Source organism: Dasypus novemcinctus, chromosome 29 (genome assembly GCF_030445035.2).
Source record: "Dasypus novemcinctus isolate mDasNov1 chromosome 29, mDasNov1.1.hap2, whole genome shotgun sequence".
Lineage (NCBI taxonomy): Eukaryota > Metazoa > Chordata > Mammalia > Cingulata > Dasypodidae > Dasypus > Dasypus novemcinctus.
Window position 1 is genome coordinate 30,671,126 of NC_080701.1, and position 26,593 is coordinate 30,697,718.

The 26,593-nt window shown below is 44.1% G+C and overlaps 1 protein-coding gene across 1 annotated transcript in view; it reads right to left on the reverse strand.

The window, feature by feature from the left end:
* The window catches only part of SLC18A1 (solute carrier family 18 member A1), a 32,343-nt gene extending 15,268 nt beyond the window's left edge, over nucleotides 1-17,075 (reverse strand). Inside the window, exons 1-9 of the mRNA XM_058289787.2 lie at nucleotides 16,916-17,075; nucleotides 15,864-16,227; nucleotides 15,200-15,258; nucleotides 12,080-12,163; nucleotides 10,779-10,871; nucleotides 7,532-7,621; nucleotides 7,215-7,258; nucleotides 5,426-5,486; nucleotides 5,236-5,331 (exon numbers count right to left, since the gene is read on the reverse strand). Coding sequence (XP_058145770.1) covers nucleotides 5,236-5,331; nucleotides 5,426-5,486; nucleotides 7,215-7,258; nucleotides 7,532-7,621; nucleotides 10,779-10,871; nucleotides 12,080-12,163; nucleotides 15,200-15,258; nucleotides 15,864-16,227; nucleotides 16,916-17,039 — 1,015 coding nt within the window. The 5' untranslated portion in view covers nucleotides 17,040-17,075. The remainder of the gene's footprint in view (nucleotides 1-5,235; nucleotides 5,332-5,425; nucleotides 5,487-7,214; nucleotides 7,259-7,531; nucleotides 7,622-10,778; nucleotides 10,872-12,079; nucleotides 12,164-15,199; nucleotides 15,259-15,863; nucleotides 16,228-16,915) is intronic.
* Between the last annotated feature and the right edge of the window lie 9,518 nt (nucleotides 17,076-26,593).

Here is a 26,593-nt window from a genome sequence, read left to right on the forward strand (position 1 = left end):
TGTGATTATGCCTAATACCACTGATTGTACACTTTGGATCGATTGTATCCTTTATTAATATGTATCATTTAAATTGATTTAAAAAAGGAAATAGCCACAGCCACCCCAACCCTCTTTAGCCACCACCCCAATCATTCAGCAGTCATCAACATCAAGGCAAGGCGTTCCACCAGCAAAAAGATTATGACTTGCTGAAGGCTCATATGGTGGTTAGCAATAAGTTATTTGTTTTTTCAGTAGGTACCAGGGATTGAACCCAGGACCTCATATATGGGAAGCAGGCACTCAACCACTTGAGCTATATCTTCTCCCAATAAAGTATTTTTTAATTAAGGTATATACATTTTTCAGATATAATGATATCACATACTTAATAGATTATAGTACAGCATAAAATAACTTTTATATGCACTGGGAAACCAAAAAACCATGTGGCTGCTTTATTGCAATATTCACTTTATTGTGGTCATCTAAAACAGGACCTGCAATCTCTCCAAGCTATGCCTGTAGTCATTTTGGGAAGTGGGAAGGAGAACATAACCAGGGATGCTCAGAAAGATCATCAAACAGCGTGAAAACCCACTTGAGATTTGTGGCCATAAATTTAAAGTGAGACTCACAGCCTGGCTGTGTTTTCTTTAGCTCTATTCAGCTACTCAGGTGCATGTAAGGAATAGACAACAGATAAGTTTAGCCAGAGGTAAGACTTTGAAAAGTGACCACACTGGAGGGAGAGAGGCGCTAACAATGTTTGAAATAGAGTGACATTAATAATGGACCATGAGAGAATTAAGAACATGTGAGGTGATGAAAATAGAAAAAAAACTGCAGACAATAGATTGATGATCTCAGTGTGGCCCAAAATTGTTGATATGGAGATATTAGAATACCTAAGCAGAGACTATGTAAGGTGATGACTGGACTGCTTGAACTTGAGATTTCAGAGGTCATAGAATTAACAGTGATGTCAAGTTCAAGGTTACAGCCATAGGCTAGCTTGACTAATATAGGAAGAAAAAGATCATTGCAAGACAGTAGATTAAGGAAGTAAGAGGACAAGACGCTAGTAAGGTCATTCACCTGGATATTGAAGTGAACAAAAATGGTGACAGGAGTAGAGATGAAAAGAAGAGCACAAACTGGGTTGCCAGCTTTAATGAATGAGGAGGAGTAACTAAGGGATTGGTAGATGATTGCAATGAGGAGGGGTTGGGTGCTGTAATCTGATCACATGATCGTCAAAGGAGTCAGAACTGTCAAAGGAGAATGAGAAGAAATGATTCGGAAGCAGCAATGGAGAACAAGTTCCACAAGAACAGGGGCTTCTATCAAAAAGGACAGCAGGAAACAGTGTACTTGGGAAGCATCCAGGTCTCGGGGCAAGAAGATTAAGGGAATGTTAAAAGAGAAGCCGAGGTCATGGGGACACTTGCTGATGACAGACAGGGAAATCCACAAGGTCCAGGATTGGAGAGAATAATGGGATATTGAGTCAGATTAAAAAGTCTGTGAAATACGGGTATAATAAGAATTCTGCCAGATAAGCTGATCATGTGGCTTCACGAGACAATCCACACCCAGCATTTTGCACAGTGCCCAGCACAGAGTAAGTATCCCGTAAACACTGGCCTTAATTATCATTGTCATAACTGGTGAGTGACAGAGCCAGGATTTGAACCCAGACCTTCTCATGCCAACTGCAGGTGCCTCCCTCAGCCCTGGACTACCAATGTGTCAGCACAGAAGGCTCTAGCATAAGGGACTACTTGAGGGACGCGGATGTGGCTCAAGTGATAGAACTTCCCCTACCATATGGGAGGACCTGTGTTCGATCTCTGGGGCCTCCTGGTGAAAAAGAAGAGAAGCGTGCCTGCGCAGTGAGCCAGTGCCTGTGTGGCAAGCCAGGGCCCACACTAGGGCCCACATGGTATGCCCAGTGCAAGTGAGTCATGCAGCAAGATGATGACACATCAAAAGAGAGACAAGGGGAAACGGACTTTGGCCCAGTGGTTAGGGCGTCCGTCTACCACATGGGAGGTCCGCGGTTCAAACCCCGGGCCTCCTTGACCCATGTGGAGCTGGCCCATGCACAGTGCTGATGCGCGCAAGGAGTGCCGTGCCACACAGGCGTGTCCCCCGTGTAGGGGAGCCCCATGCGCAAAGAGTGCACCTCTAAAGGAGAGCTGCCCAGCGTGAGAGAAAGTGCAGCCTGCCCAGGAATGGCGCCACCCACACTTCCTGTGCCGCAGACGACAACAGAAGCGGACAAAGAAACAAGACGCAGCAAAAAGACACAGAAAACAGACAAGCAGGGGAGGGGAGGGGAATTAAATAAATAAAAAAATAAATCTTAAAAAAAAAAAAAAAAAAAAAGAGAGAGACAAGGGGAGAGCCAAGATGAAGCACAGCAGAAACCAGGAATTGAGGTGGCACCATTGACTGGGAACCTCTCTCCACATCAGAGGTCCCCAGGATTGAATCCCAGTGAATCCTAAAGAAGAGAAAATGAGAAGACAACACAGACAGCAAAAACAGCAGGATGGAAAGAGGGGAAGGGAGGGAAGAAAAGGTCTACTTGATGTCAGCTGTGTGTCTTTGGGTCTCCTCACTGAACCTAGAGGACACAATGCTGTCCAATATAAAACATCAGGATGACCGCAATTAAACTGAAAGTAAACAAGTTCCCGGTTACTGGCTGATGGCTTGTTTGTTTTTAATATTCTCTTCTGTGGGGTGGAAGTGAAGCATGCCCTAGTATATTTGTCTAGTTTATCTGTATTGGGTGGCAACCCGTTTCAGGTTGGAGTCATTAGTTTATATTTCACTGCTTTATCTGACATTTGGTATGAGGCACCTCTAGGAAGTCTGCCGGCCTCCTATATACACCTCTTTGACTTGATTTTAAATAGTGTGGAATTTCCTGAATGCAATTTTTCTCAATCCATATGGTTAGTTTCTTAGTACCTGCATATAGTTTGCATTTTACTGATATTTTGTGCAAAAGACGTGTCCCAGGCTATGTGTCTGTAGACATATATATTGTTCAGAGCTTTTTTTCAAGGAGTGGGGCATGATATAAGGCTTTGACTATATTAAAATGATTTCAACTAAAACAATTATGAGTCATAATAATTTTTATTTGCTGAGTATGTCCTGTATCCCATGCCCTGCACTAACCCATTTAGAACACATCGTTCTAATCTTCAAAACAACTCTGAAAACTACCTCCATTTTACAAAAGAAGAAAAAGCAGACATCAAAGAGACTAAGCAATTGTTCCAAAGTTGCAGCCAGAAGGTGGCTGACTCAGGATTCAAACCCGGGTTTACCTGCCCCCAGAACCTGAGCTGTATCCTCCACCTGGGGATAGTCCCTGGAAGAATGGGCTCTACCATCCCTACTCAGTCACATTATAAATTGCTCGTGGGAAGGGGGTGTAGTTAAACCAACAGAGCGTCTGCCTACCATATGGAGGATCCAGGATTCGATACCCAGGGCCTCCTGACCCATGTGATGAGCTGGCCCTCATGCAGTGCTGCTGCGTGCAAGGAGTACCATGCCATCAGGGGTGTCCCCTGCGTAGGGGAGCCCCATGTGCAAGGAATGCACCCCGCAAGGAGAGCAGCCACGCTTGAAAAAAGCACAGCCCACCCAGGAATGGCGCCACACACAGGGAGAGCTGACGCAGCAAGATGACACAACAACAAAGAAAAAAGTGACACAGTTTCCTGGTGCTGCAGGACAAGAATGCAAGTGGACACAGAAGAGCACACAGCAAATGGACACAGAGAACAGACAATGGGGGGGGAGGGATGAGAAATAATAAAATTAAATAAATTGCTCGTAAAAGCATTGTCTTCTTTGTGCCTCCCCACAATGTTCAAAGCTGCGACTCGTTTAGAGCCTTAGTGCTCAAAGTGCGGTGGCCTGAGCAGCCGGATCAGCAGCATCTTTAAATCTGCTTGTGCTGCATTCTGGGAGGGTCCCAGCCATCTGGGGCTACTGGCTTTCCAGGTGATTCTGATGTAAATTGCTCTGAGAACCACTGATATTAAATTTACAGAGGCAGAGACCTCTACTGAGGAAAGTTGTAAAAGATGGTGCCAGGGAAGGCATCACCCCAAGGTTTACTCTGCCAGGACTTTCCCCTGCAGCCTCATTCTGAGGCCTGGGTTTGGGCTGCTGGGGCGGGGCGGCATGTTCACCTGCATCTAGGGCTGAGTGTCCAGAGCTTGGGGCAGGGGGTGCATTATCGGCACTGAGCACGGTCAAACTCAATTAGCCCCGCGGTCAGAGGCAGCTGCAGCCCAGAAAAAAATTCAATTTGGAGCTAAGAGTGCAGACGGGAGCCTTGCTTAGAATTTGTCGCATCCGAAATTAGATTTAGGGCTTTTTACTGCCTGCAGAGCTACATCAGGTCCTTATCAGCTTGCCCTCTGTCCCCATAAGCCTCTGCTCCCGGCAGTGACTGAGGATCGGCACGTAGCACTTCCCTGTTCCTTTTTCTCAGGCTTCCTGAAAAGGGCTGGAGCGTCCTCTCTAACCTCACAGGAGACGTGAAGTCTCCACGAGGTGCAGAGGAGGCTGGAGGCCTGTGCCCTGGGCCCAGAGCTTTCCTGTGGGCATCAGAACCCAGGCCTTTTGCAAGGCAAGGGCTGCAGAACGACGTGCTCCATATCTCCCTTTCAGGGGGAAAACGAGAGCAAAAGGATAAACTGCGAAGGAGACATTTAAGAGCAGAGTGTGGATGGTAATGGGGTGTGGGTTAATAGCCTACATGTTACAAAGTGTTTTCACACGGGAAGTCGTTTCCTTCCCTGAAATGACCCTATGGACTAGTTATTACTCTGATGTCCATTTAGAGATGAGAAAAGTGATGCTCAGAAAGTTTAAATGACTTGCCCGTGTTTGCAACGAAGCTGAGACGGAAACCTAGGTCTTCTAGCTGAAAACCTTCCAGCTTCTGCCACTCAGCTAGGTACATGACTTCTCACCAGCCTCCTTCACCTCTCTCCCACCTTGCCCTTTCCCAGGCTGCTTCTCTGAGGCACTGACCAGCTCACTCCTGCTCGATCCAGGGACGTGGGCACGGAAGGGAATTCACTGAAGAAAGCACCTGGCTCCTCTGTGGCCCTGATAACCTGAGCCTGAGCATGCTCCTCGATTACCTGAGACTGAGAGAGGACCCGCACCGTGTGTCCTGCCCAAGCCTGCGGTTGCCCTGAGGTCACTTACCCAGCTGCCACTCAGGGGAACACATGGCCTGCATCATCCAGATGGGCAGGGTGGGCTCCAGCATGGCCACTCCCATGTTGGCGAAGCAGAGGGAGCCTGGAGGGACAGCAGACGACTCTCCCGTGAGCCTCCCACCTGCCGCCCAAAGCTCGCCCTCTCCCAGCTCCAAGGGAGGCCGTGGGCTGCCTACCTGCAGCCACCAGGATGTAAGGGTCCTTGAGAAGTGTGAAGAGCGGGGCTCCCTCGGCACTCTGGAGAACACGGACAATAAAAAACTTCCATTTGTATGGTGGAGACAGCTCTCCAGTTCCCACAGCATCTGAGAGAGCACCCAAGTGCCCGTTTATGTCAGCTCCTTGACCATAGAGATGAAGATATCCAAGTCCAGGGAGGGAAAGTGACTTGCTCAAAGTCACAGAATGAGCTGGTGGCAGAGCACCTACTGTGTGCAAGGAAGGTCCTGTGTTAGTTACAAAGAGGGGGACAGCATATTCCAGACAGCTGGCCATCGACCAGGTCAGAGTTGTTAGCAAGACTAGGATTGGACAACAGCTGTCTGCACCTCTGGTCTTAAAGACCTCTCCACTAGATCTTGCTGGCACTGTTTGTCCTGACCAAAAGGTGAGCATGGAGGTGATAATTCAGAAATCTACTCAAGGTTTCTTTGCTCTGAGCCATTTTGAGCCAATCTGGACTGGTGTAGAAGGAGCTTGAAGAAGTCCAACTGAAGTAACAAGCCTAACTATCTAGTTCTAATGTCCGCCTTCCTTCAGAATACTCTCCATTCCAGCTAAACTAGGCTATTCCTCCTTCCTTCCATACATCCCAGCAGTTCTCAGCTCAAGCAGACCCCAGGAGGCTCCAGTCAGTCTGGGGAGATTGACAACCTAATAGCGTCAATTATTTCATAGTTCCTACTTCTTTCGGATACTTCTTGGCTGTCCCTGAATTTTTTCATTTATTTAACCCTTCTTCTTTTATTACCAAAGATTGTTTACCATGTACTTTGAATAAAACATTCACTCAAACACATGGCTACATGCTATATCTCAAAATATGACAAACATCATTCCACCTACACTGCAAAATGACTTTACAAGTGAACTTCAAAAATCATGTGCTGTACATTAAATTTTTAGATTCAAAAATATCCCCATTTTCCTAAAAATCTAATCAGTAAAATTGAGGGTTTTAGTTAAAGGGCTCATCATAACCAGCTGCTACCATGTAAACAACAGCCCAACAGAAATACAGATTTGTATTTGGTAACAGGAGAATTGAGAATTGACAGTAGGGTTAATAATAGCACGTCATGGAACTGATGGAAAAATTGAATGAGATAAAGCATAGACAGTGCTAAGCAGAGCTCCTGGCACATGAAAACCCCTTACAGACTCCTAGGTCTTTTTATAACCACTTTTGAAATATCTTGGACAATAGAATGCAAAGTAAAGGTCTTAAACTTTCCCATGTTTTCTGTCCTGTCATCTTCTCTTTCTTCATGGTTTGACATGAATTTCCCAGAGCCATCTTTGGCTTGCAGTCAGACAAATACCAGCTCTGATATTTATTAGCTGCAACATGATGAGAGTAAGCTAAGGAAGCTCTAGGAGGATGTCTTTTATTGAGGAAGAGTTTGAGTGGCTTCTACAGTCTTTTCTAACTCTGAGATGTTATAACTGAATACCCGGGTCCCAATATCGTTTTCTCACTCTGAGTTTTATTAGACAGTCAGGTTTTTATGGTTCTTTCCAATGCCCTCTCCCATCTTTGTCCAACATCAAGCCAGGTGTCCTTGCTATTCCCAACATGGCTTTAAATGTCACCCTATCTGGGACTCTAATGACAGTTCTCACTTTTCTGATTCTATCCCCTTCATCTTCCCCCTGATGGTTTGACACAGATGATCTAAAGATGCAGGGTGTCTACACTTAGCCATTCCATAACTCTCTTAGCAATGGAGCCAGGTGTCTACTTACCTCAGGGGACACCTTGGAAGGCTGTAGGATGCAAAGCTGCAGTGCTAAGAAAGAGAGAGAGAGACAGTTCCATTTATCCACTGGTTAGCTGGAGGCTTCAATAGCAGCCACACTGCCACCACCTTCCCATACATTGATATGCCACACCACTTGCAGATCTAACTTCCTGAGTTTCTTCCTTCTTTTCTAGGACAGGGCAGTCCTCGCTGCATCAAAACTCATTCCCATCATCCATTGTTAGTCAAGACTGACACGGCAGCACAAAGCATTCCCAACCCACAAGTTGTCACCTGTGAAAGTCTCTGATGATGACTTACCTCCATTCAGGAGTGCCAGGAAAGCCAAGATGAGGAAGGGAGCAGATTTCGCAACAAACCCATACATCACGCTTCCAAAGGGCGCTCCCACTGGAAAGGCAAAGCAGAAACCAGTTCCAGAGATGAGGGCCAGCTCTTAGTGAGGGTGGATTTGTCCACATTTATCCAGCCACTGTTTATTGAGGGTCTACTAGGGACTAAGTCCTGCATGAGGTTTTGAGTATTCAGAGATGGAGAAGACAAGGAGCTTGCCTTCTACTGCCTCCTAATGGAAGGAATGGGTCTGTGGCAAGCAAAAATGATTACAACCTAAGTTGAAACGTACAACTGTAAAAGATTACAAGTATAAAGTCTGTGTAAGTATAGTGTAGTATGTCAGAAAGTTAAGGTGGACAAAGAGGATTTGATAAGTAGCACCTGGTGAGGAAGAAGCAGGTATAGAGAACTCAGAGGTTCAGAAAAAAGTGCAGTTGAAAAGCGAAGAGAAGAAAGTCTGTGTTACTATAATATAATATAAATATACATGAGAATTTGGGAGGGGAAGTATAGCAGTGGTGAAGCAGGCTAGATAGGAAATCAATAGGTGGATCTGGAACCCAGCAAAGAGTCCCCGTGGACATCAATAACCCCAGGATGGCTGCTGGAAGACCCCCCACAGGCACACACACAAGATTCTGCCATTCAGAACAAGATTTCCTCCAGAAGCCAGGAGAAGCCCCTGACATTCCCCAAGGACTTTATCACTGGGCCCTCCTGGGGGATTGATGGGTGGCGTAATCAATGAAAACAGCAAACAGCCGGAACTCCTCCCCTGCCATTAGCAAAGGGGTGGTATGGTTTAAAAAGCAAGCGCCAAGCTCTCTCTTGCTCTCTTGCCTTCGCCCTGCCCCAGAGCATGTCCCAGTGCTGGTCCATGTGCCTGTTGCTGCCTTTTGCACCCTGTTATCGCCATCTTTCCCCTGCCAGGGTTGCCACTCAAGTAAAACCTGGGAATTTATAATCCATAATGGGAACTGTAGTCTGTAACTCCATCTGTTTTATCAATCTTTAGCCCCTTCCTCTCTACCTGGGACCCATGATCTGTTATTTTCTCCTATTTCTCTTCCCCCTCTACCTTAATAAATTATTGGCCTAACTAACCTGACATGCTCTTGAAATTCATTTCTGCAGCATAGCCAAGAACCTAGACAAAGTCTGGTTACAGTGAGGGGATAAGCAAAATGTATATATCCATACAATGGAATACTATTCAGCCTGTAAAAAGGAATGACATTCTGATACATGAGAAACATGGATGAACCTTGAAGACATCATGTTGAGTGAAATAAGCCAGGCACAGAAGGATAGATATTGTATGATGTCACTGATATGAAATAATTAGAATAAACAAATTCATAGAGTCAGAAACTAGAATGCATGTTACCAGGAGCTGGGGTGGGCATAGGGAATGGGGATGGATGTGTTGGAAAATTTTCATAATGGATAGTGGTGATGGTAGCACAAAATTGTGAATGTAATTAACCCTGGTGAATAGTATATTTGAATGTGGTTAGAAGGGGAAATTTTAGGTTCCACATATGTTACTAAAATAAAAGTTTAAAAAAAAAACCCACAGTACTGTATAAATCTAACAGCAAACCCTAATGTAAACTATGAACTATGGTTTACAGTATAATTATTATAATACTGTTTCCTCAACTATAACAAAGTTAGCACACTAATGCAATGTATTCATAAAAGAGAAAACTGAGGAGAGGATTGCATGGGACCTTTGCTTTCGGAATGATTTTTCTGTATACCTACAACTTCTCTAATGAAAAATAAACTCATAATTAAAATGGAATAGAAGTGGGGAAGGTAGAGGCTAAACAGCAAAGGGTCCCTTATACCAGATGAGATGTCTACTTCACTTCATGGACTAAGGAGAAACACCAGTGCTTTCAAGCAATGGAAAAATACCACCAGCTCTAGCCTTAGGAAAATTTTTCTAGCAGCACTATAAAGGAAGAAGGCAATGTGCAAGAAATCACCCAAGAGGCTGGTACATATTCGGACTGAGCTATGATTAGGTCCTTAACACAGCTAGTAGGTGGTAGAAGATCTTCCACTTTCCACCAGTCACAGTAGTTCTTAACCAGGGGGTAAGATTTCAGGGGGTCCATGAACTTGAATTGAAAATTTAAAAAACATTATTCTTGTGGGGACCTATTGGTGCAGGTGTGTCATGAAACTATCTGCTGCTACCTTCTGAGAAGGGGTCTGTGGTTTTCACCTGACTGGCAAGGGGGTCCGTGGAAGAAAAATGGTTAAGAACCCCTGGATTAGGACCTGACTTTGAAGAGGTGACTGTAGAGGACATATGGGCTTGTTTTTCCTGTGGGAATAAAAGGTGATAAAGGAGTCCAGAATGCATCAAAGTTTTAGCTTTGGTGTTTGGGTAAATGGATATGAACAAAGAGCAGGGTTTTTATGCCCCTTTCTCCCTGTGGGGGTGGAGCAAGGGTGGGCCAGGGAAGGACACTGGTGTTTCATTTTTCTTAAATTCAGGTGTTTGCATCTTATCTCCTCAATTAGCTTGTGAGCTCATAGAGGGCAGGGACTTGTCTGGAGCTTCTTATCTTTTATCCCTTCTGTGCTCTCGGTATGTTTGGCATGTAATAAGAACTCAGTAAAAGTGTGTAATTTGTTGGGCTACTCAGCTAAGTCCTCTGAGGGATAAACCTCGCAGAAAGGATAACCTCATGCTTGAGAGTGTGGGATTCAAAATCCAGAAAATCTCTCAGGTCTGGCATTCCCTTATTGTGTGATCTTGGATGGGCCATTTCACTTTTCTTATCCTCATCTCTAAAATGGTGGCAATTATTCCTCCTTCATAGGGTTATGGTGAGGATTAAAGGAAATAAAGTCTGTTATGTGTTTAGCACAGAATCTAGTAAAGAGTAAGCTCTCATGTTTAAACCACTGTATGGAAGCAGAGGTGAGGCAGGCTGCTAATGTAAGGAAGCCTTGAACAGATTAGGTCTCTGGACCCCACTCTAACACTATGAGCTATTCAGCTGCTTAAGAAGAAAGAGATTTTGCCTTTCCTAGATGTTTGGAAAGATCTCACTCAAATCATGACTGTGGCAGGGAGGGAAGGAAAATACTTGTCTTCTAGGACCTTGGAGATATCTGCCTCCTGCCGCCATGTTTGGGAGCTCTGCAGTTTCCCACACTCCTGACCTAGGTCCAGATAGGTGTCACTTACCCAGCACCCCCAAAGCCAGGCCCCCCAAGGCCACTCCCATGGCACGCCCTCTCTCTTCATCATCGGTGTAGACACTGGCCAGCATTCCAAGACCTGAAGAGAGAGTAACCAAAGAGATAGCATGGGAACTTTCTGTCTGCCTTTCACACAGAGTCCTTGTTGTCTGCCCTATTGTATCTTCAGGGATAATCATAGCTAACATTTCAGCTTGAGGGGTTTTACAAAATTTTCTCCATAGTATTTTGTATTTACTACCTCCAATGGTCCCCAAACATCCATATTACTCACTCATTCTGTTCAAAATATTGAACTTGTTGGGAGTGCACAGGCCCCTGAACTCCATTGTCTAATGACATTGCATTTCGTATCATTTTATGATTTCCCTACCGCATTTCCCTGATTGAATGGGCTATGGGGCAGGTCAGAGTAAGAAAAACGATAATCACAGAAGGTGGTTCCGTTCATTGGGGGTGCCCAAAGAATAGCATGAAAGCCTGGCTACCTGAAAGAGAACATGGGCTGGACAGGGCAAGACAACTGTGACCTGGTAGGAAGTGGAAAGTCCTCTGCTACCTCTTAGCTGTGGGCTTTCAGGAAAGTCACTTAAATTCTCTCAGGTCCATTTACTCACGTGTAAAGCAGCATGAAATGTCTACTTCATTGGATTAAATGAAATAATGTGTGCAGCAAGACTTTGGTAACTGTAACGGTGTTACTAACAGTATTAGCATCACTGTTCCTTTCAGTGTTAAGGTGGCTCAGAGAAAGGACCCTAGAGTGACACTCACCCACTGAGTGGACTGGGGAGTGTATACTACAATGTAAACTATAATTGATGCAGGGCAGCAGTGCTCCAAAATGTATTCACCAAATGCAATGAATGTGCCACACTGATGAAAGAGGTTGTTGATGTGGGGGGTGAGGGATGGGGTATATGGGAACCTCTTTTATTTTTTAATGTAACATTTTTTGTGATCTATGCATCTTTTTTTAAAAAGGCAATTAAATTTTAAAAATTTAAAGAAAAAAACAAAACACCCGACCTACTACACTATTTTACAGCAGGTTTGCTCTGACCTGAGCTGACTGCATTGGAATATCATCAGAGGAGTTATGTCCAGGCTTAGAGACTTAAAGGCCCTGCCCAGCAATCCTACAATTACTTTGTTTCTTAATCACAAATCTACAGGACGAGATTCTCCTTTACTTCCTCTTATAAATCTCCTAGGGTCTGAAGGTAGTTCTTGGTAACATGCACACGCGTGTACCCTTGTATGTGTATGTGTGTTTTAAAGAGTTACCTGCAACAGATGAAAATGAAGATCCAATGCCTTGAAGGGTTCGGGCCATAAAGAGCAGAATGTAGGTGCCAGAAAAAGCAAACACTGGGCAGAGAGAATAGCAAGCGTGCTCACGTTAGCCAGTTTGACTTATACCCTCTAGCCCCTAGAAACAAAGCTCATATTACAAACATGAGCCTTGTTGTGCATGGGTTAATACAGCACAATGGTGGCTCCTTCTTTTTGGAGCTGTCTTTCTAACCTCCCACCCCTCAGTCAGGACTGCATTTTCATTAGAAACCACAGAAGCAGAAACCATGTAGAGTGGAAGTCTGGCTCTCCCCAGTTTTTCCTGAGAACCCAATATTCTGTCCATTGGAATCAGGAATGCCCATAAAGTCCAATTCCCTGGGCTGGGAACTGGTCCTTAAGGTCTACCCCTGGATCCTCCCTATGCAGTACACACCCCTATTTGGCCCCATTTGGGTCATCTGGATTATGGGGAAAATAAGCAGTGTGCCCTTCAAGGACCATGGGCGCGGGGTCGAAAACGTCTTGTCTTCCAATTGGATCCTTCTTATATTGGAAGATCCTTTAGTCAAATCAGATCAGTGAGGATTTATTAACTATTGAATGTTCATGTGTGTTAGTCCCTTTGGAGATTGAAAATATAGAAAACATCCAGTCCATGCCCTGGAAGAGGTTCAGTCTATCAGAGACTCACATACATGAAACTGAGAATTGATAGGAATTCATAATCACAAACTAAATTACAGGGTGTTGGTGGTAAGATTTCGGTCCAGACAGGTCTCACCTCCAATTCAGAGTAATGTCTCATAAAGAGGGAAGATGCCCTACCAGGATGTCTAAATCAGCAGAATGTTAATTCCTTTGCTCTTTCAACATAGACATCTTTTGATTGTGCTTATAATTTTATCCCATCACCTCCGGTCATGATCACACCCAACTACTCATTGTCTCCCAAACATGCCCCTTCTTGGGCTCTCCTTGCCTGGTCACCAATGCCCTCTCTCGGGGGTTCTAATTTTCAATCTTTTCCAAATCAATTATCCCCATGTCCTTTGAGAAGAGCGGTTTGCCTAGGACTTTCCTGATTTTAAAACCAAAAGTCTCGCATCCTGAGAAATCCCTCAGTTCCAGACAAATCAGGATGGCTGGTTATCCTATTTAGGGAGCTCAACACAATCTCCTTTCACTTAGCACCCTAACGCAGGCAATCATTTAGTTCCTAATTACATGAAGCATGCTTCCCAGCTGGGAGACATTAGAGTAATAACAGATATCAGCAACCTCCTTTTAGGATTTAAAAAACCCTTAATGAACCTCTGCATGCTACATAGAATAACCTAAACACACAGTTATTGGTTTTGGCTAGAAGTTGGCCAACTCAGTATAGCAACACTGATTATCTCATGGAAATAATTATTATTATTTAATAATACTTCTTGATAGAAAAGTTTTCAAAACATGAGTTCTTGGTAGTGAATTGAGAATAATAAGCAATAACCTTGTGCTAAATAATAAGCAATAACCTTGTGTCTGCATCATCTTACTTCAGGACGTTTGCCATCTCTCTGCAGGCAAGCACCATAAACTCCTGGAGAGCTGGAGCTGTGTCTTTTCATTCTTTATATTTCCTCAGTGACTACTGCCATCTAGGCATAATGCATGTGCCCCATAAATCTTGTGGAGTAAATTATAAGTTTCATTTGGCGTTATAGGACATCTTAATATAAATATATATATTTTCACAATCCCAGCAGTTTGATATCACCTTAATGTTTTTTAATTTACTGTTGAGACTAGGCGGAACTTCTAGAAAGTGAACATTTCTAACTCGAATTTCCTCACTCCCTTTGATATGGCTAGAATTTTCACAAATAAGCTGCAGTTCTCACATAAAAGAACTTCACATCTTGAGCTCCTACACTTTGCAGCCTTGCAGCCCAGATTGAAACTTCATGTTAAGCATTGTTATTAGGAATTAAACCCTATGCTGGGAGGAAAAAACACTAGAGGAGGAGGAGTAGAAAAAGCAGATAACTAATAGAAAGGCAATAAGGAAAATGAGGGAGAAAGAAGTGTATTGAATCAGAGAATCAAAAGAACATCAGAAACCACTGGTGGGGAAGTATATGTGGCTCAAGCAGTTGGGTGCCACCTACCACATAGTGCCTCCTAAAAAACATGAGCAAGAAAGCAAGCTGACACTATAGGTGCATGGCGAGCTGACACAGCGAAGTGATATAACGAAGAGACAGAGTGAGGAAACACAATGAGAGACACAACAAGCAGGGAGCAGAGATGGCTCAAGTGATTGGGTGCCTCCCTCCCATATGGGAGGTCCTGGCAAAAAGAGAGCAGACAGTGAGTGCCAACAATGAGGGGCAGGGGGGTGGGGGATGATGGAAATAAATAAAATTTTTTAAAAACCAAAAAAAGCATTGGTGGGTCTACATGCTTCCTTCACAAACCAGCCCCATCCATTCCTTTTTATTTTACTTCCCAGGGTCAATCTGGAGACTTATTTTTTACTTACTGTTCCTATTCCATCTCCATTTTATGAGGAAGACTTAGCAGATACTGGATAGACTACTTGTCTTTCCCTTCTTGTTTCTTTAGCAAATTTACTTTCTTAAGCTATAATCTTTAATGTTCTTAAGTTGAATACAGTAGACCTTTTGGAATTTTCCAGTTGCTTTCACCCAGTTAGATTATCAGTTGCCCTTTACCTATGCATATCTAAGTAATCTGACTCCTTCCCAAAGATGAGAGGTTTTTAGTATGCTCACTCAAGGGATTCTTGATTGATACACTTACACACTCACTAAAACGGCCTTTGCTATTTTCACCAGGTGAAGAAAGTGAAGTATCTGTTCATCCACAACAAAATAGACAAACTTCAACTGGACAGAGTTGCCAGATTTGAAGATCAATGACTGCTCTATTCCCCACACCAAAAAAAAAAACAAAGCAAAACATTTACATCAACGTCACAGCTGGCTCCCTTAATCAGATACCTAATTACTCTCTGGCCTAACCTGTCTCTCCCTGTTCATTAATATGCATGTGATAAAATCAAAGGTAATCAGTGATAAGAAGAGGAAGCAAATTACTTACTAACTGTGGAGAGAAACATGATAACAAAGCCAGCAAACATGGGAATATGATATCCAATCCTAAAAGGGAATTTTTAAAAAATACACATTTTTAATAGGCATCCACATACTTGGACAATTTTTTTTAAATATTAATGGGAACAGAAATATAGTTACATGGTAAAATATGTTTCTGAATGCAGGACATGACATTGATGAATGTGAACAAATAAATAAATGTGCAAATTTACCCGCAGACCCAGGCCAAAACCCTCTTCTCCAGAGAGGATAGCCTAGTCAGAGTGTCTATCCCTTTGGAACATCAGGGTAATCCCAAACCCAACTGCTAGAAAGCCAGTGTTCTAGATTGCAATAGGAAGGCCCATCTCCACACTCAACCCACACTATATAACATCATCAGTTCACTACTGTTTACTGATTTTTCTTCTTAGTATTTAATATTAATTTATAGCATTAAGAAAAGCAGGACCCCATAGCATTTCATCAATATCATGTCATTCAGTAACCATTGGGATGACCTACTTTCCAAACAGCCAGCTCCCCTGGGGTCTAGACAAGCCAGCAATCCTTCTTTATCCCTTCCAACCCCCTTTACAATACCTCAGCCCATCCCCCTGTTCCTGAGCCCCTGAGTAGCCTGTCAGACAATGCACTTATTGGGATACCTGTTGGTGAGAAGCCCCACAAATGGGTTTACCAAAAGTTGCATCAGAGCCTTCGAAGCAAACAGAACCCCAACCCATACATTCTCTTCCTCCAAGAACTCTGTGCCTTCCACGCAGTTGTTTTTACGTGCTGAGATGGTGTCAGTGATCAGAGGGGGGATGGTGCTGGAAGTGCCATTTGTCCATGCCGTGGCCTTGAATACATTCTCTTCAATAGCCACGGTGTTGTTGTCAAAGAAGGAGAAGATGGCGGACGAAGCAGGAGAGGTGAGGGCATGCTGGGAAGTCCTAGCCTGGCCCATGTGCAGAGACGTGTTGATGTCTTTGAACTCGGTGACATATAGGAAGGTGGGCACAATAGGCACTGAAAGTCAAGCAGGACAAGCAATGAGGGCTAAGGGAAGATTGCCTTTTTACTACTAGCAGGTGCAGGGTCGTTCCTATGAGGTTCAGCTTTATGCCCAAGCTAGGGTAAAAGTGATGTGATTTGACTCCCACCACATTGCCTGCCCCAATTATCCTATTAGCTAAAGTATGTAAATTCCAAGCATTATATTAGATTCGCAACTTGTCTCAGGAAAACTCTTGTTTAAAAGCATATGCCTTGCCGAGGAGGGACAACATGTTAGTAAGCATTGGCATAACTTAATATATTGGCATCACTTGGTATAAAGGTTGAGCTCCTGCTTCCCACGTATGAGGGCCTGGGTTCAATTCCCAGTATCTCCTAAAAAAAGAAAAAGTTAACGAACTCTCAGCAAAAAAGTGGGACTCTGAGAGAATGAAACCCAAAGAAGGTAGGAAAAGGTAGGTTTTGATAAGGTAGGTTTCTTGTCTTTTTTTGATGCTCTCTGAACCTCCTACTCCGTGAATCTCCAGGATCTTTTAGTAATTCTTAACAAACTTCAGACTCTACTCCCAACAACCTCTTTGTGTATTTGAACATAAAGAGAAAAATTCCCAAGCCCATTCGCTGCTGAAGTCTAGCAGCATGTGTGCTGCCCCTGGGGCCCCAAGCGAACTCACCCTCCCCGCGAGCCTCCCGCACGTACCCACCACCGTCAGCAGCATGTTGTCCAGCAGCAGAGCAACAAAAACCACCACCAGCACCAGGCGCCGGGACTCCCTTCCCTCCTTCAGCAACTGCCATGGGGCGTCCAGAAGCCCCCGGAGCATGGTGAGGGCTGGGCTGGAGTGGAGGCGTCTTCTCCAGGTTCCTGGGGTGTCCTGCTAAAGCTACAAGCCTTCGGTAGCCTTTGCAGGAGAGGGGAGAAAGCCCACCATGCACAAGTCAAACCCACTCCTAAAATGAAAAGTGCGAAGGACTGCAAGTCACAGGATGCTAGTGGAAAACTTTTCCATGCCTGTGTCGCTTCTCTATCACTCCTTGCACATGGCAACCAGACCACCTGGTTCCCAGACTACTTTCCAGGTAAGCATTATGTGTCAGCTGTTTATACCTGGAATTATACCCAGGACAGGGTGAGAAAGAACCTCTGCAGGTCACCTTAGCCCGATGTTTCCCCAACTTCAGACTATTTTCTTTGATTTATGCCATAGCTAAGGAACACTACACTATTGTTTACTTTATCTTCTCCTTTAAATATGCTCATTTTTTAAAATTGGAAAGATCTTAAATGTAACTTCATACTCCATGGAAAAATAATTTTTTTCTACATACCACCCCAAAATATCTCTTGTGCCACAAGTACCACTCATGTCATACACTGAGAAAAATCAACCTTGACCAAGTCTTTCTTCTCACAGAGGAGATATAAGACTCAGGAATTTGGCAGACTTGTCTCAGGTAACACAGTGTCAAAGTAGGACTAAAGCCCAAGCTTCCGAACTTAGAAGATGATGCTCCACCATCTTGCTTGCTCTGTGGTCCTGGAAGTGCTCCTGTTCTTTGGCTTAGGTGATAAACCCCTGCTCAGAAAGATGTGTTACTCTGTGTAAATAAAATATTGGCTTTCACAATTACCTTTCTATTTAGGAGTTCATTACTCAGCATTAAAGCACAGTAGCTTGTTAAATTTCAGGTAATGGTTTCTCAGAAGGATTTAATTTTCTTTAATGAGGCTTCCATGGAGGTATCAATACCAGTCATTTAAAATTTAAAATATGGGAGTGCGTGTAGCTCAGTGGTTGAGTGCCTGTTTCCCATGTACAAGGTCCCGGGTTCAGTCCCCGGCACCTCCTAAAACAAATAAATAAATAAATGAAATAAAATAGATTACTGCTGTGAGACGTGTCAACCCTAAAAACTGTATTCCCTTTGATTCAGTCACTCTTCTAGGAATCTGTCCTAAGGAAATGATCAGAGATGCAGACAAAGATTTATGTATAAAATTAGTAATCACTGCATTATTTGTATTAGTGAGAAAAGGAGCCCACCTAAATATCTAGCAATAAAACATTGATTAAATACATCATGGTGCAATTTAAACAACGGCATATTAAATAGCTCTTAAAAATCAAATTTTCAAATAATTTTAATGACCTCGAAAATACTCATAATATGATAAGTAGAAAAAAAGAATATTGAACTGTATTTATAGCTTGACCTCGATTATGTAAAAAGTAAAAATATGTGCACATTTAAAAGACTAAGAAGATGCATACTAAAATGCCACCTAGTTATAATCAATGATTTAAATTATCTTCTTTTCCTTTTCTTTAATTTCAAAATATTGTACATTTAACTAGTTATATAATCCAAGAAGTAAATAGTTTTAAAGGATTATCATTGGGGCTTAACAGTCATCCACAACTGTTTGAAGACTTCCAGGCTTATAAGGAGAATATATACTTCAAACCTTAGCTCCAAGTGAGCCAAATTTCCACTTAAGTTTTAACTAGAAAATGCACATAATCAATTCAGACCCTTTCTCTGTATAAATAAGATATTGTTAAGTACAACTTTTTTTGAAGATACGTAAGGGAGAAAATAAGAGACAGAAAACCAATAGGAAAGCAAAAGATGTAACATGGAACCAAATCTGTTCAACAAGAAAAGAAAAAATTAATTTACCAACAAATCAAACAAATCAGTAGTAAACTTCGCTTTGTAGTCAAAATCCTCTGTCTGGAGACAAGGATTACAGGGAGGGATTAAATTTCCAGAGAGAGAGAGATCTTACCTTAGAGCACATCATAGTGTGAGGTACTCGGTGAGTTACTGGCAACTGCTAGCAGGGACTCTGCTCTCTGAAACTGGATATGCAGATGGATTTACGACCGTTTGTTATCTGAGGATGCCATGCGTGCCCTTTGTCCACAAAGATTTAATTGGAACCTCCAGCAGGTTCCATTCATACCCTAGTTCCCTGCGTCAGAGGCAGGAAGGCAAGGCTGGAGACTACGAAGAGAGGGGAGGAATTATCCTAAGCAAAGATGCCCTGGGCTGCGCTGCTTTTCATCTGGGCTTATCTATCATCAAACTCTTTAACTATTGCCTGGGTCTGAATACAAATTGGAAGCCAAAAGGGAATCAGAGTGCAGTCCCTGACTATTTAGGGAAAGAGGTTCTGTGTATTCCAGTTGCTTCATGGAAAGAAACACATCATAGAATGTCTATGGAGGGGTGGGGGTGGGAATCTATGCACTTTGTCTTCAAGGGATAAAAATCCGTCGTCTGTGGCCTCTGCAAAGGCGTGGATGTGCATTTGCTATCTTCACGTGCAATACTAGTTCAGTGCCTGCACATAGTAGCCTCCAGTAAATAGTTCTTGTGAGGATGGACGACTACTTGAGAAAGGATAGCTCTTGGGGTGGCACAAAAATCTATTGTTCTAACATTGAGTCATCAGAGGGGCAAAGATTCAGAACAATTTACAAAAGAGCAAATAAACCTAATGAGCAAGAGTATCAGAGTATAAGAATATCCAACTCGTGGAGGCATTTTCGGGACTTGGAGTTGTCCTGGGTGGTGCTGCGGGGACAGTTACCGGACATTGTATGTCCTCCCATGGCCCACTGGGTGGACTGTGGGAGAGTGTGGGCTATGATGTGGACCATTGACCATGAGGTGCAGTGGTGCTCAGAGATGTATTCACCAAATGCAATGAATGTCTCATGATGATGGAGGAGATTGTTGCTATGAGGGGAGGAGTGGGGTGAAGGGGGTGGGGGGTATATGGGGACCTCATATTTTTTTAAAGTAATATTAAAAAAATTAATAAAGAGTATCTAACTGAGTTCAGGGGTTTCCTATTTGTAGAACTGGTGGGCCAATGAGCCCCTGCTAATTGCATGAATTAACTAGGGTAACTTCAATTTAGAGCTAAAAAGAGAGAAAGTGCTTTGCAATGTAAAACCAAAAAGAGAAACTGAGGTAGGAGACAAGGACATTAAGGGGGTTTTCTATTTCTGCCGTAACAAAGTAATACACCCTTAGTGGCTTAAAACAACACACATTTATTATCTTCCAGTTTTGGACGTCAAAGTCCAAAAATAAGTCTTACTGGACTGAAAACCAAAGCAGGGATGTATTCCTTCTTGAGGCTTTTGGGAAAAATCCATTTCCTATTCTTTTCCAAGCTCTAGAGTCTGCCCGCATTTCTTGGCTCATGGCCCCCTCCTCCATTTTCAAAATTAACAGCATAACGTCTTCATACTTCTGACTCTGAGCCACCTGCTTCCCTTTTCCTTTTATTAGGATTGATGTGATTACATTGGGCCTACTCAGATAATCCAGGATAAGCTTCCCAGCCCCACATTCTTAACTCAATCGTATTGGCAAAGTCCCTTTTGCCATGTTCACAGGTCCCAGGAACTAGGACGTGGGATCTTTGCAGGGATCATTTATTTTGCCCTACCCTGGAAGTACCTTCCATAACCCCTGTCCACTGGCCTGCGCCTCTATGGTGAGAGAGGAGGAACTGTACTAATAAATAATAATATAATAATAATAAAGGCATTTGTGAGTCCCTGGGCATAAGCAGTGTCCTGTTTGGAGCCCAGAGGACACTCCTGCCACCAGGACCCCTGCCCTAAGTACAGTCTTGGTGCCTGGAGGGCTTAGGGCAGCCACGAGCAGAGCAAACTGCATCTAAGAGAGAGCACCAGCAGCAGAGGGTATGGACAGAGTTCTTCCAAAGGGAAATCAACGTTGTTGTGAGATACCACCAAACTACATCCGTAGGAACAACAATAATAACAGTGATCATCTGTTGAGTGCCTACTGTATACCAGACATGTTTCTCGTACATACTTGAATGTGTTTTGTTTTGACAACTCCTGCCTCAAGTTTACTAGTACTATTAGAACAGGAGGACCCCAGCCCCAGCGGGTGGCAACCCAGGGGTCACACCAGTCCTTCCATCCTCTCACTTTGGCAGATGGAAGGCTCTACCTGGGAGCCTCTGTGGGGGCTAGGCACCTTTGGGAGGCTGCCGGGAGCCTGGGCCTTGGTTTTGCCCTTGGCCTTGGACTTTGGTCGGGAGAGCCTGAGACCCTTGGTGGTGCAGGCACCAGCCCCCTTCCCGAGCACCCTTCCCAAGCCTCCTCCCCTAGCTCGGGGTGTGCAATGCAGGCAAGCCGACTGAGCTTGCGCCTGCCGCTCTCTGGGACCTTGGGCTTGACCTCCTGGGGCTTCGGGGGCCGTGCTGGCCCCGGGCATTGCTGGCCTGCATCTTTTTCAGGCCCTCCTTGTTACGCTCCTTGGCAAAGCGCATGTTCCTCAAGAACTCGGGGTCTGCGCCCTTAAGGAAGCCTGTCTCTGTAACTGGGGCTTCTTGAGGCCCTGCCTGTGCCATATTCGGGACGGGTTTTGTGGGGTGGGGTTCTTGCACTTGGCCATGTCTGCACCATCGCCCACAGCTTCCGGAGCGCCTGGGACTGGAAAAAAGTCAAGTACGTTCTGTGGCTTTTTTAAAAGGTCTGTTTATTTAACCTCACCCCACCCCCGCCCATTACCTGCTCTCTCCATCAATTCATTGTGTCTCTTTGTCTTCTCTTTAGGTGGCACCGATCCTAGGACCTTCCAGTGCAGGAGAGTGGTCCTCAATCTCTTGCGCTACCTCAGCTCCCTGGTCTCCTGTGTCTCTTATTTCTCCTCTTCATCTCTTGGTGTTGATCTTGCTGCGCCAGTTCTCTGCTCGGGCCAGCTTGCCGTGTGATCCAGCACTCTGGCACGGGCCAGCAATGCCCTCCACGTGGGCCAGCTCGCCATACAGACCAGCTCGCCTTCGCCAGGAGGCCCCAAGATTCGAACCCTAGACCTCCCATATAGTAGACAGGAGCCCAATCGCTTGAGTCACATCCACTTCTCCCATGGTTGTATTTTATATATTTAATGTTATGGGCTGAATCATGTTCCTGGCAAAGACATGCTCAAGACCTAACCCCTGGTGCTGTGGATATGAATCCATTTGTAAATGGGATGTATCAAGATGTTATTGGGAGTGAATGTGGCTCAAGTCATTGGGCACCCACCTCTGACATGGGTGGTCCCAGTTCGGTTCCTGGCATCTCCTGGGAAAAATGAAAACAAACAACAGGCAAAACAAATGAGAAACCAACTCAGGGAAGTCGATGTGGCTCAGTGGCTGAGCGCCAGGCTCTCACATGTGAGGTCCCAGGTTCAATTCCCAGCCCTGGGTTATCTAAAAAAAAAAAGTTACCAGTTAAGGTAAGGTCAAATTGAATTGGGGTGGGCCTTAATCCCATATGACTGGAATCCTTAAAAGAAGAGGAAGGGAAGCAGATTTGCCTCAATGGATAGAGTGTTCGCCTACCACATGGGAGGTCCACAGTTCAAACCGAGGGCCCCCTCACTGGTGTGATGAGCTAGCCCACACACAGTGCTGATGTGCGCAAGGAGTGCCATGCCACGCAGGGGTGTCCCCCACATAGGGGAGCCCCAAGCGCAAGGAGTGCGCTCTGCAAGGAGAGCCGCCCCGCGTGAGAAAAGTACAGCCTGCCCAGGAGTGGCACCGCATACGTGGAGAGCTGATGGCAGCAAGATGACACTACGAAATGAGACACAGGTTCCGGGTGCTGCTGACAAGAATACAAGCAGACACAGAAGAACACACAGCGAATGGACACAGAGAGCAGACAACTGGGGGGGGGGCGGCGGAAGGGGAGAGAAATAAATTAAAAATAAATAAATAAATAAAAATAAAATAAAACTTAAAAGAAAAAAAAGAGAAAATTCGGATGTGGAAGCAGGAGTGAGGAGGAGACAGAAGGCGGCAGATGGCCGTGTGACGGAGGTGGAGGCTGAGTCACAGGCTGCCAGCACGACACCACCAGACTCATACAGGCTTCAGGGGAAGCAGAGCCCGCTGGCTCCTTGACTTTGGACTTCTGGCTTCCAAAGCTGTAAGGCAGTAAGGTCCTGTTGTCGAGGCCAGCCAGCCCGTGGGGTTCATCAGAGCAGCCCTGACAAACGAGGACAGTGATATATAGTCTTATAACACATATTACACAAAAGCATGTATGTCTGTTAGTAAGTTCAGTTCGTGGTAAGCGTGCTGGTGTTCACAGGCCAGTAGGGCCGGGGGTATTCAGTTTACACAAACCCATCTCTGTTAATAATCCGAGTCTACCTATGGAACAGGAGTGAGCGATCGTCTTCCTCAGGTTTAATTTTTTAATGTTCACTGAAAAACAGCTAGAGGATAATCTAGGGAGTATGTAACATAGTGATTTTGGTGGTAAAGAGGATTGTGGTTAATAATACAAATATAAGAATATTCCTCTATTACAAGGTGTTAAGAATATAAAGATATGTGAGAAAAACACAACTAATGTAACTTATAGACCATATTATATTAACAGTAATATTATATATTATATATAAACTATATTATAGACTATATTATATTAGCAGTAATATAATATTTCTGTAGCAAAGGCAAAGAAGGTAATATATGAATGCTAAGAGTAAAAAATAAAGGAACATAGGATTTAGTTTTATGAGATGTGAATATGATCAAGCTTCTTATTTTTTCATTTTCTTCGTTAACAAGGAGACCTTGGCCATGTCATGTAACCAATCTGCACTCACTTATTCATCTTTCAGGACACTGGAGAAACAATTGAATTAGGTTTTTTTAGGATTAAATATGATAAATATGCCTGGACAGGATTTTTTTTTTAAGTAATGCTTCCATAATTTGTTAAGCTGCCTTTTGTCTGTTATCTTCTTTTTTTGGAGTTGAAATAAAGTTTAAAAAAAAAAAGACAAGATGAACGCTGGTGTATGGCAAAATGGAAGTTCATGCATATACTGTTAGCAGCTATGCGAATGGATACAATTCTTTCCCAAGAAATTTGGCAATATGTTTCAAGCCATAAAAATGTTCCTTTACTGTAATGTTTGACCTAGAAATTTTACTTCATAGGATTCTATTCTAAGAAAATAAGCTAAAAAAATGGGAGGGGGGGGCGGAATCACAGGTACAAAATTTTTATCATGGACTTTAGGGGAGAAAATGGAAACAGTTCAAATGCCAACTATAGAAAAATATTTAAGTAAATCATCGTACATGAGCTTGAAGAATTATCATGATGCTGTTAAAACAGAGAAGAAAAATGATTATTATGAAGTATGTATATCAACCTGGAAAAATTTATTTTTTTATATACATGTCGATAGCAGAATGGGAAGTAAAAAAGCAAGTTATAAACCTTTATATATGTTGTGATTACATAGCTATAAAAATTCCATATGCATAGTAAAAAATATATCTAAATTATACTCGTGGTTATGTGAAATAATGGAATTATGGGAGATGTTTTCTTGATTATCCAACTTATAGTAGGGGAAAAAAAAGTCACCAGGAAGAACTAACAAGCTCAGTCTGTGTGTACATGAGCCCTGGACTCTGAGCCCTGGGTAAGGACTCATTTCTGCCAGAGCAGCCTGCTGAGGGCGCTCCTAGGCTGAAATTGAGGTTGGAGGCTCTGTGGCAGTGGTTCTGTTAGTTTTCCAGTTCAAGCGGCTGGCACACAGCATCCTCACGCAGACAGCTATTTCTCCAGACCAAATAAAATGCATAACCCAGGAAGCTGCCGTGGCTCAAATGACTGGGCACCTCTCTCCCACACGGGAGGTCCCAGGTTCGGTTCCTGGTGCTTCCTAAGGAGAAGATGAGTATACACCGAGAGCACACAGTGAATGGACAGTGAGAACAGACAGCAACTGCAAACAACTGGGGGTGGGGGGGATAAATATATAAAATAAATCCTTTTTAAAAAATTGTGTAACTCAATTCTACTTCCCTTTGGCTGTGGCTGGCAAGGCCTTCCAGAATTCATGATCTTGTCACTCACATCTGGAGGATGCGCTTTGTTTCTCATTACTTCCTGTTTCCCTTGCTGATCAAATATTTAACCATCAGTTCCAACTTCCTCTCCTATCAAGCCTATGTCGCGGTTCCTGCCTCGAGCTGGAGAGCCTTGGTTCACAGGCCTCTCAAGAGAAGGTCCAGGGGGTGTTATATGATGGCTGTGATCCACATGACCCTATGGACCCTGCAGGAAAGCGACCTGTGTCCAAAAACTTTGGGAATTCCTGGGTCTGGTGACACAAAGCAGGTGCTTCCTTCAGATCCAGAGGAACTTAGGTTTCCAAAAACCTAAGATCAATATGACCTGGAAGCTCACGGAATGGTTCTCTTCTTACAGGGACACTGAGGCCAAACTTAGCAACGAATAAGGAAACTGTGGATGAGAGGACTTCAGCCCCCGGGCAGCATCTTCAGACCCAATCCCCTTGAGAGATAGCTTTCCCTAATGGAGACGGCAGACTCAGAAAGCTTGCAGGTTGCCACAAAGACCTAGAATCTGCCACTGTGAAACAAGCTTCCTTATCCTCAGAGCCTGGTCCCTTCAAACCCAGTCTGGATTTCCTGGGGCCAGCGCTACCAGAGGAAGCCCGCAGCTGTCCCACTACAGAGCAGAACCGGGCTGTAAGCTGCTTTAGTAAGACTTGCCGTCAGGGGCTCTCCCGAGGTGAGCCTGCTGCCTCCACCGTTTTGTTTCTTCAGTACAAACTGACACCCACACTCCTGCCTGTCTCTTGTACTTCCCCTGCTCTCAGTTGCTCTTTATCTTTTCTGCCCTGGTGAGGTCCCTTGCCTCTTTCCAGACCCTTCCTGCTTGACCAAGCCTCAGCCTAGCACTGCTTGCCTGTAAATGTCCTTTAGAAACCCTCCCTTACTATCAAGTGTCAGCCTCCCACCTCCCCCTGATAACCACGGTGCGTCATCTCTACTGGTCAGACTCAAGCCTGCCCTGCTCGGGAAATGCAGCCCCCGCTGGACTTTGCCAGCTCAGGCTCCTATTTCTTACGTGCAAGTTGATTAGGAACAAGATTGGCCAAAAATTAGAAGTAAAGCTAGAAAACCTTTGGATCATTTGAATTACAGTTATCTGCTTCTAGACTATAAGCTACTTAAGGGCAGGGGTTTTATCTTACATCTCTTTTTATCCAGCTTGCCCAGATGTTCAATAGTGAATTGTTGTTGATGATAATGATGAATCGTTCGTGCTTCTCTGAGCCGCACATAAAATTGGTCAGTCCCGAAGGAGACTTGCACTTCCCCAGCGCCTTCTTGCCTAAGAATAGGAATATGGCAATTCCACCTTCCATTTGAAATTCATTCATCCTTGATTGTGAGAGCAGAATTCTACAAGCAGAGCTCAGGGATTTGAAACCCACCCTCAAATTTTGTTTTAGGCTCCTAGGCTGCTCAAGCAAATACCACGAAATGGGG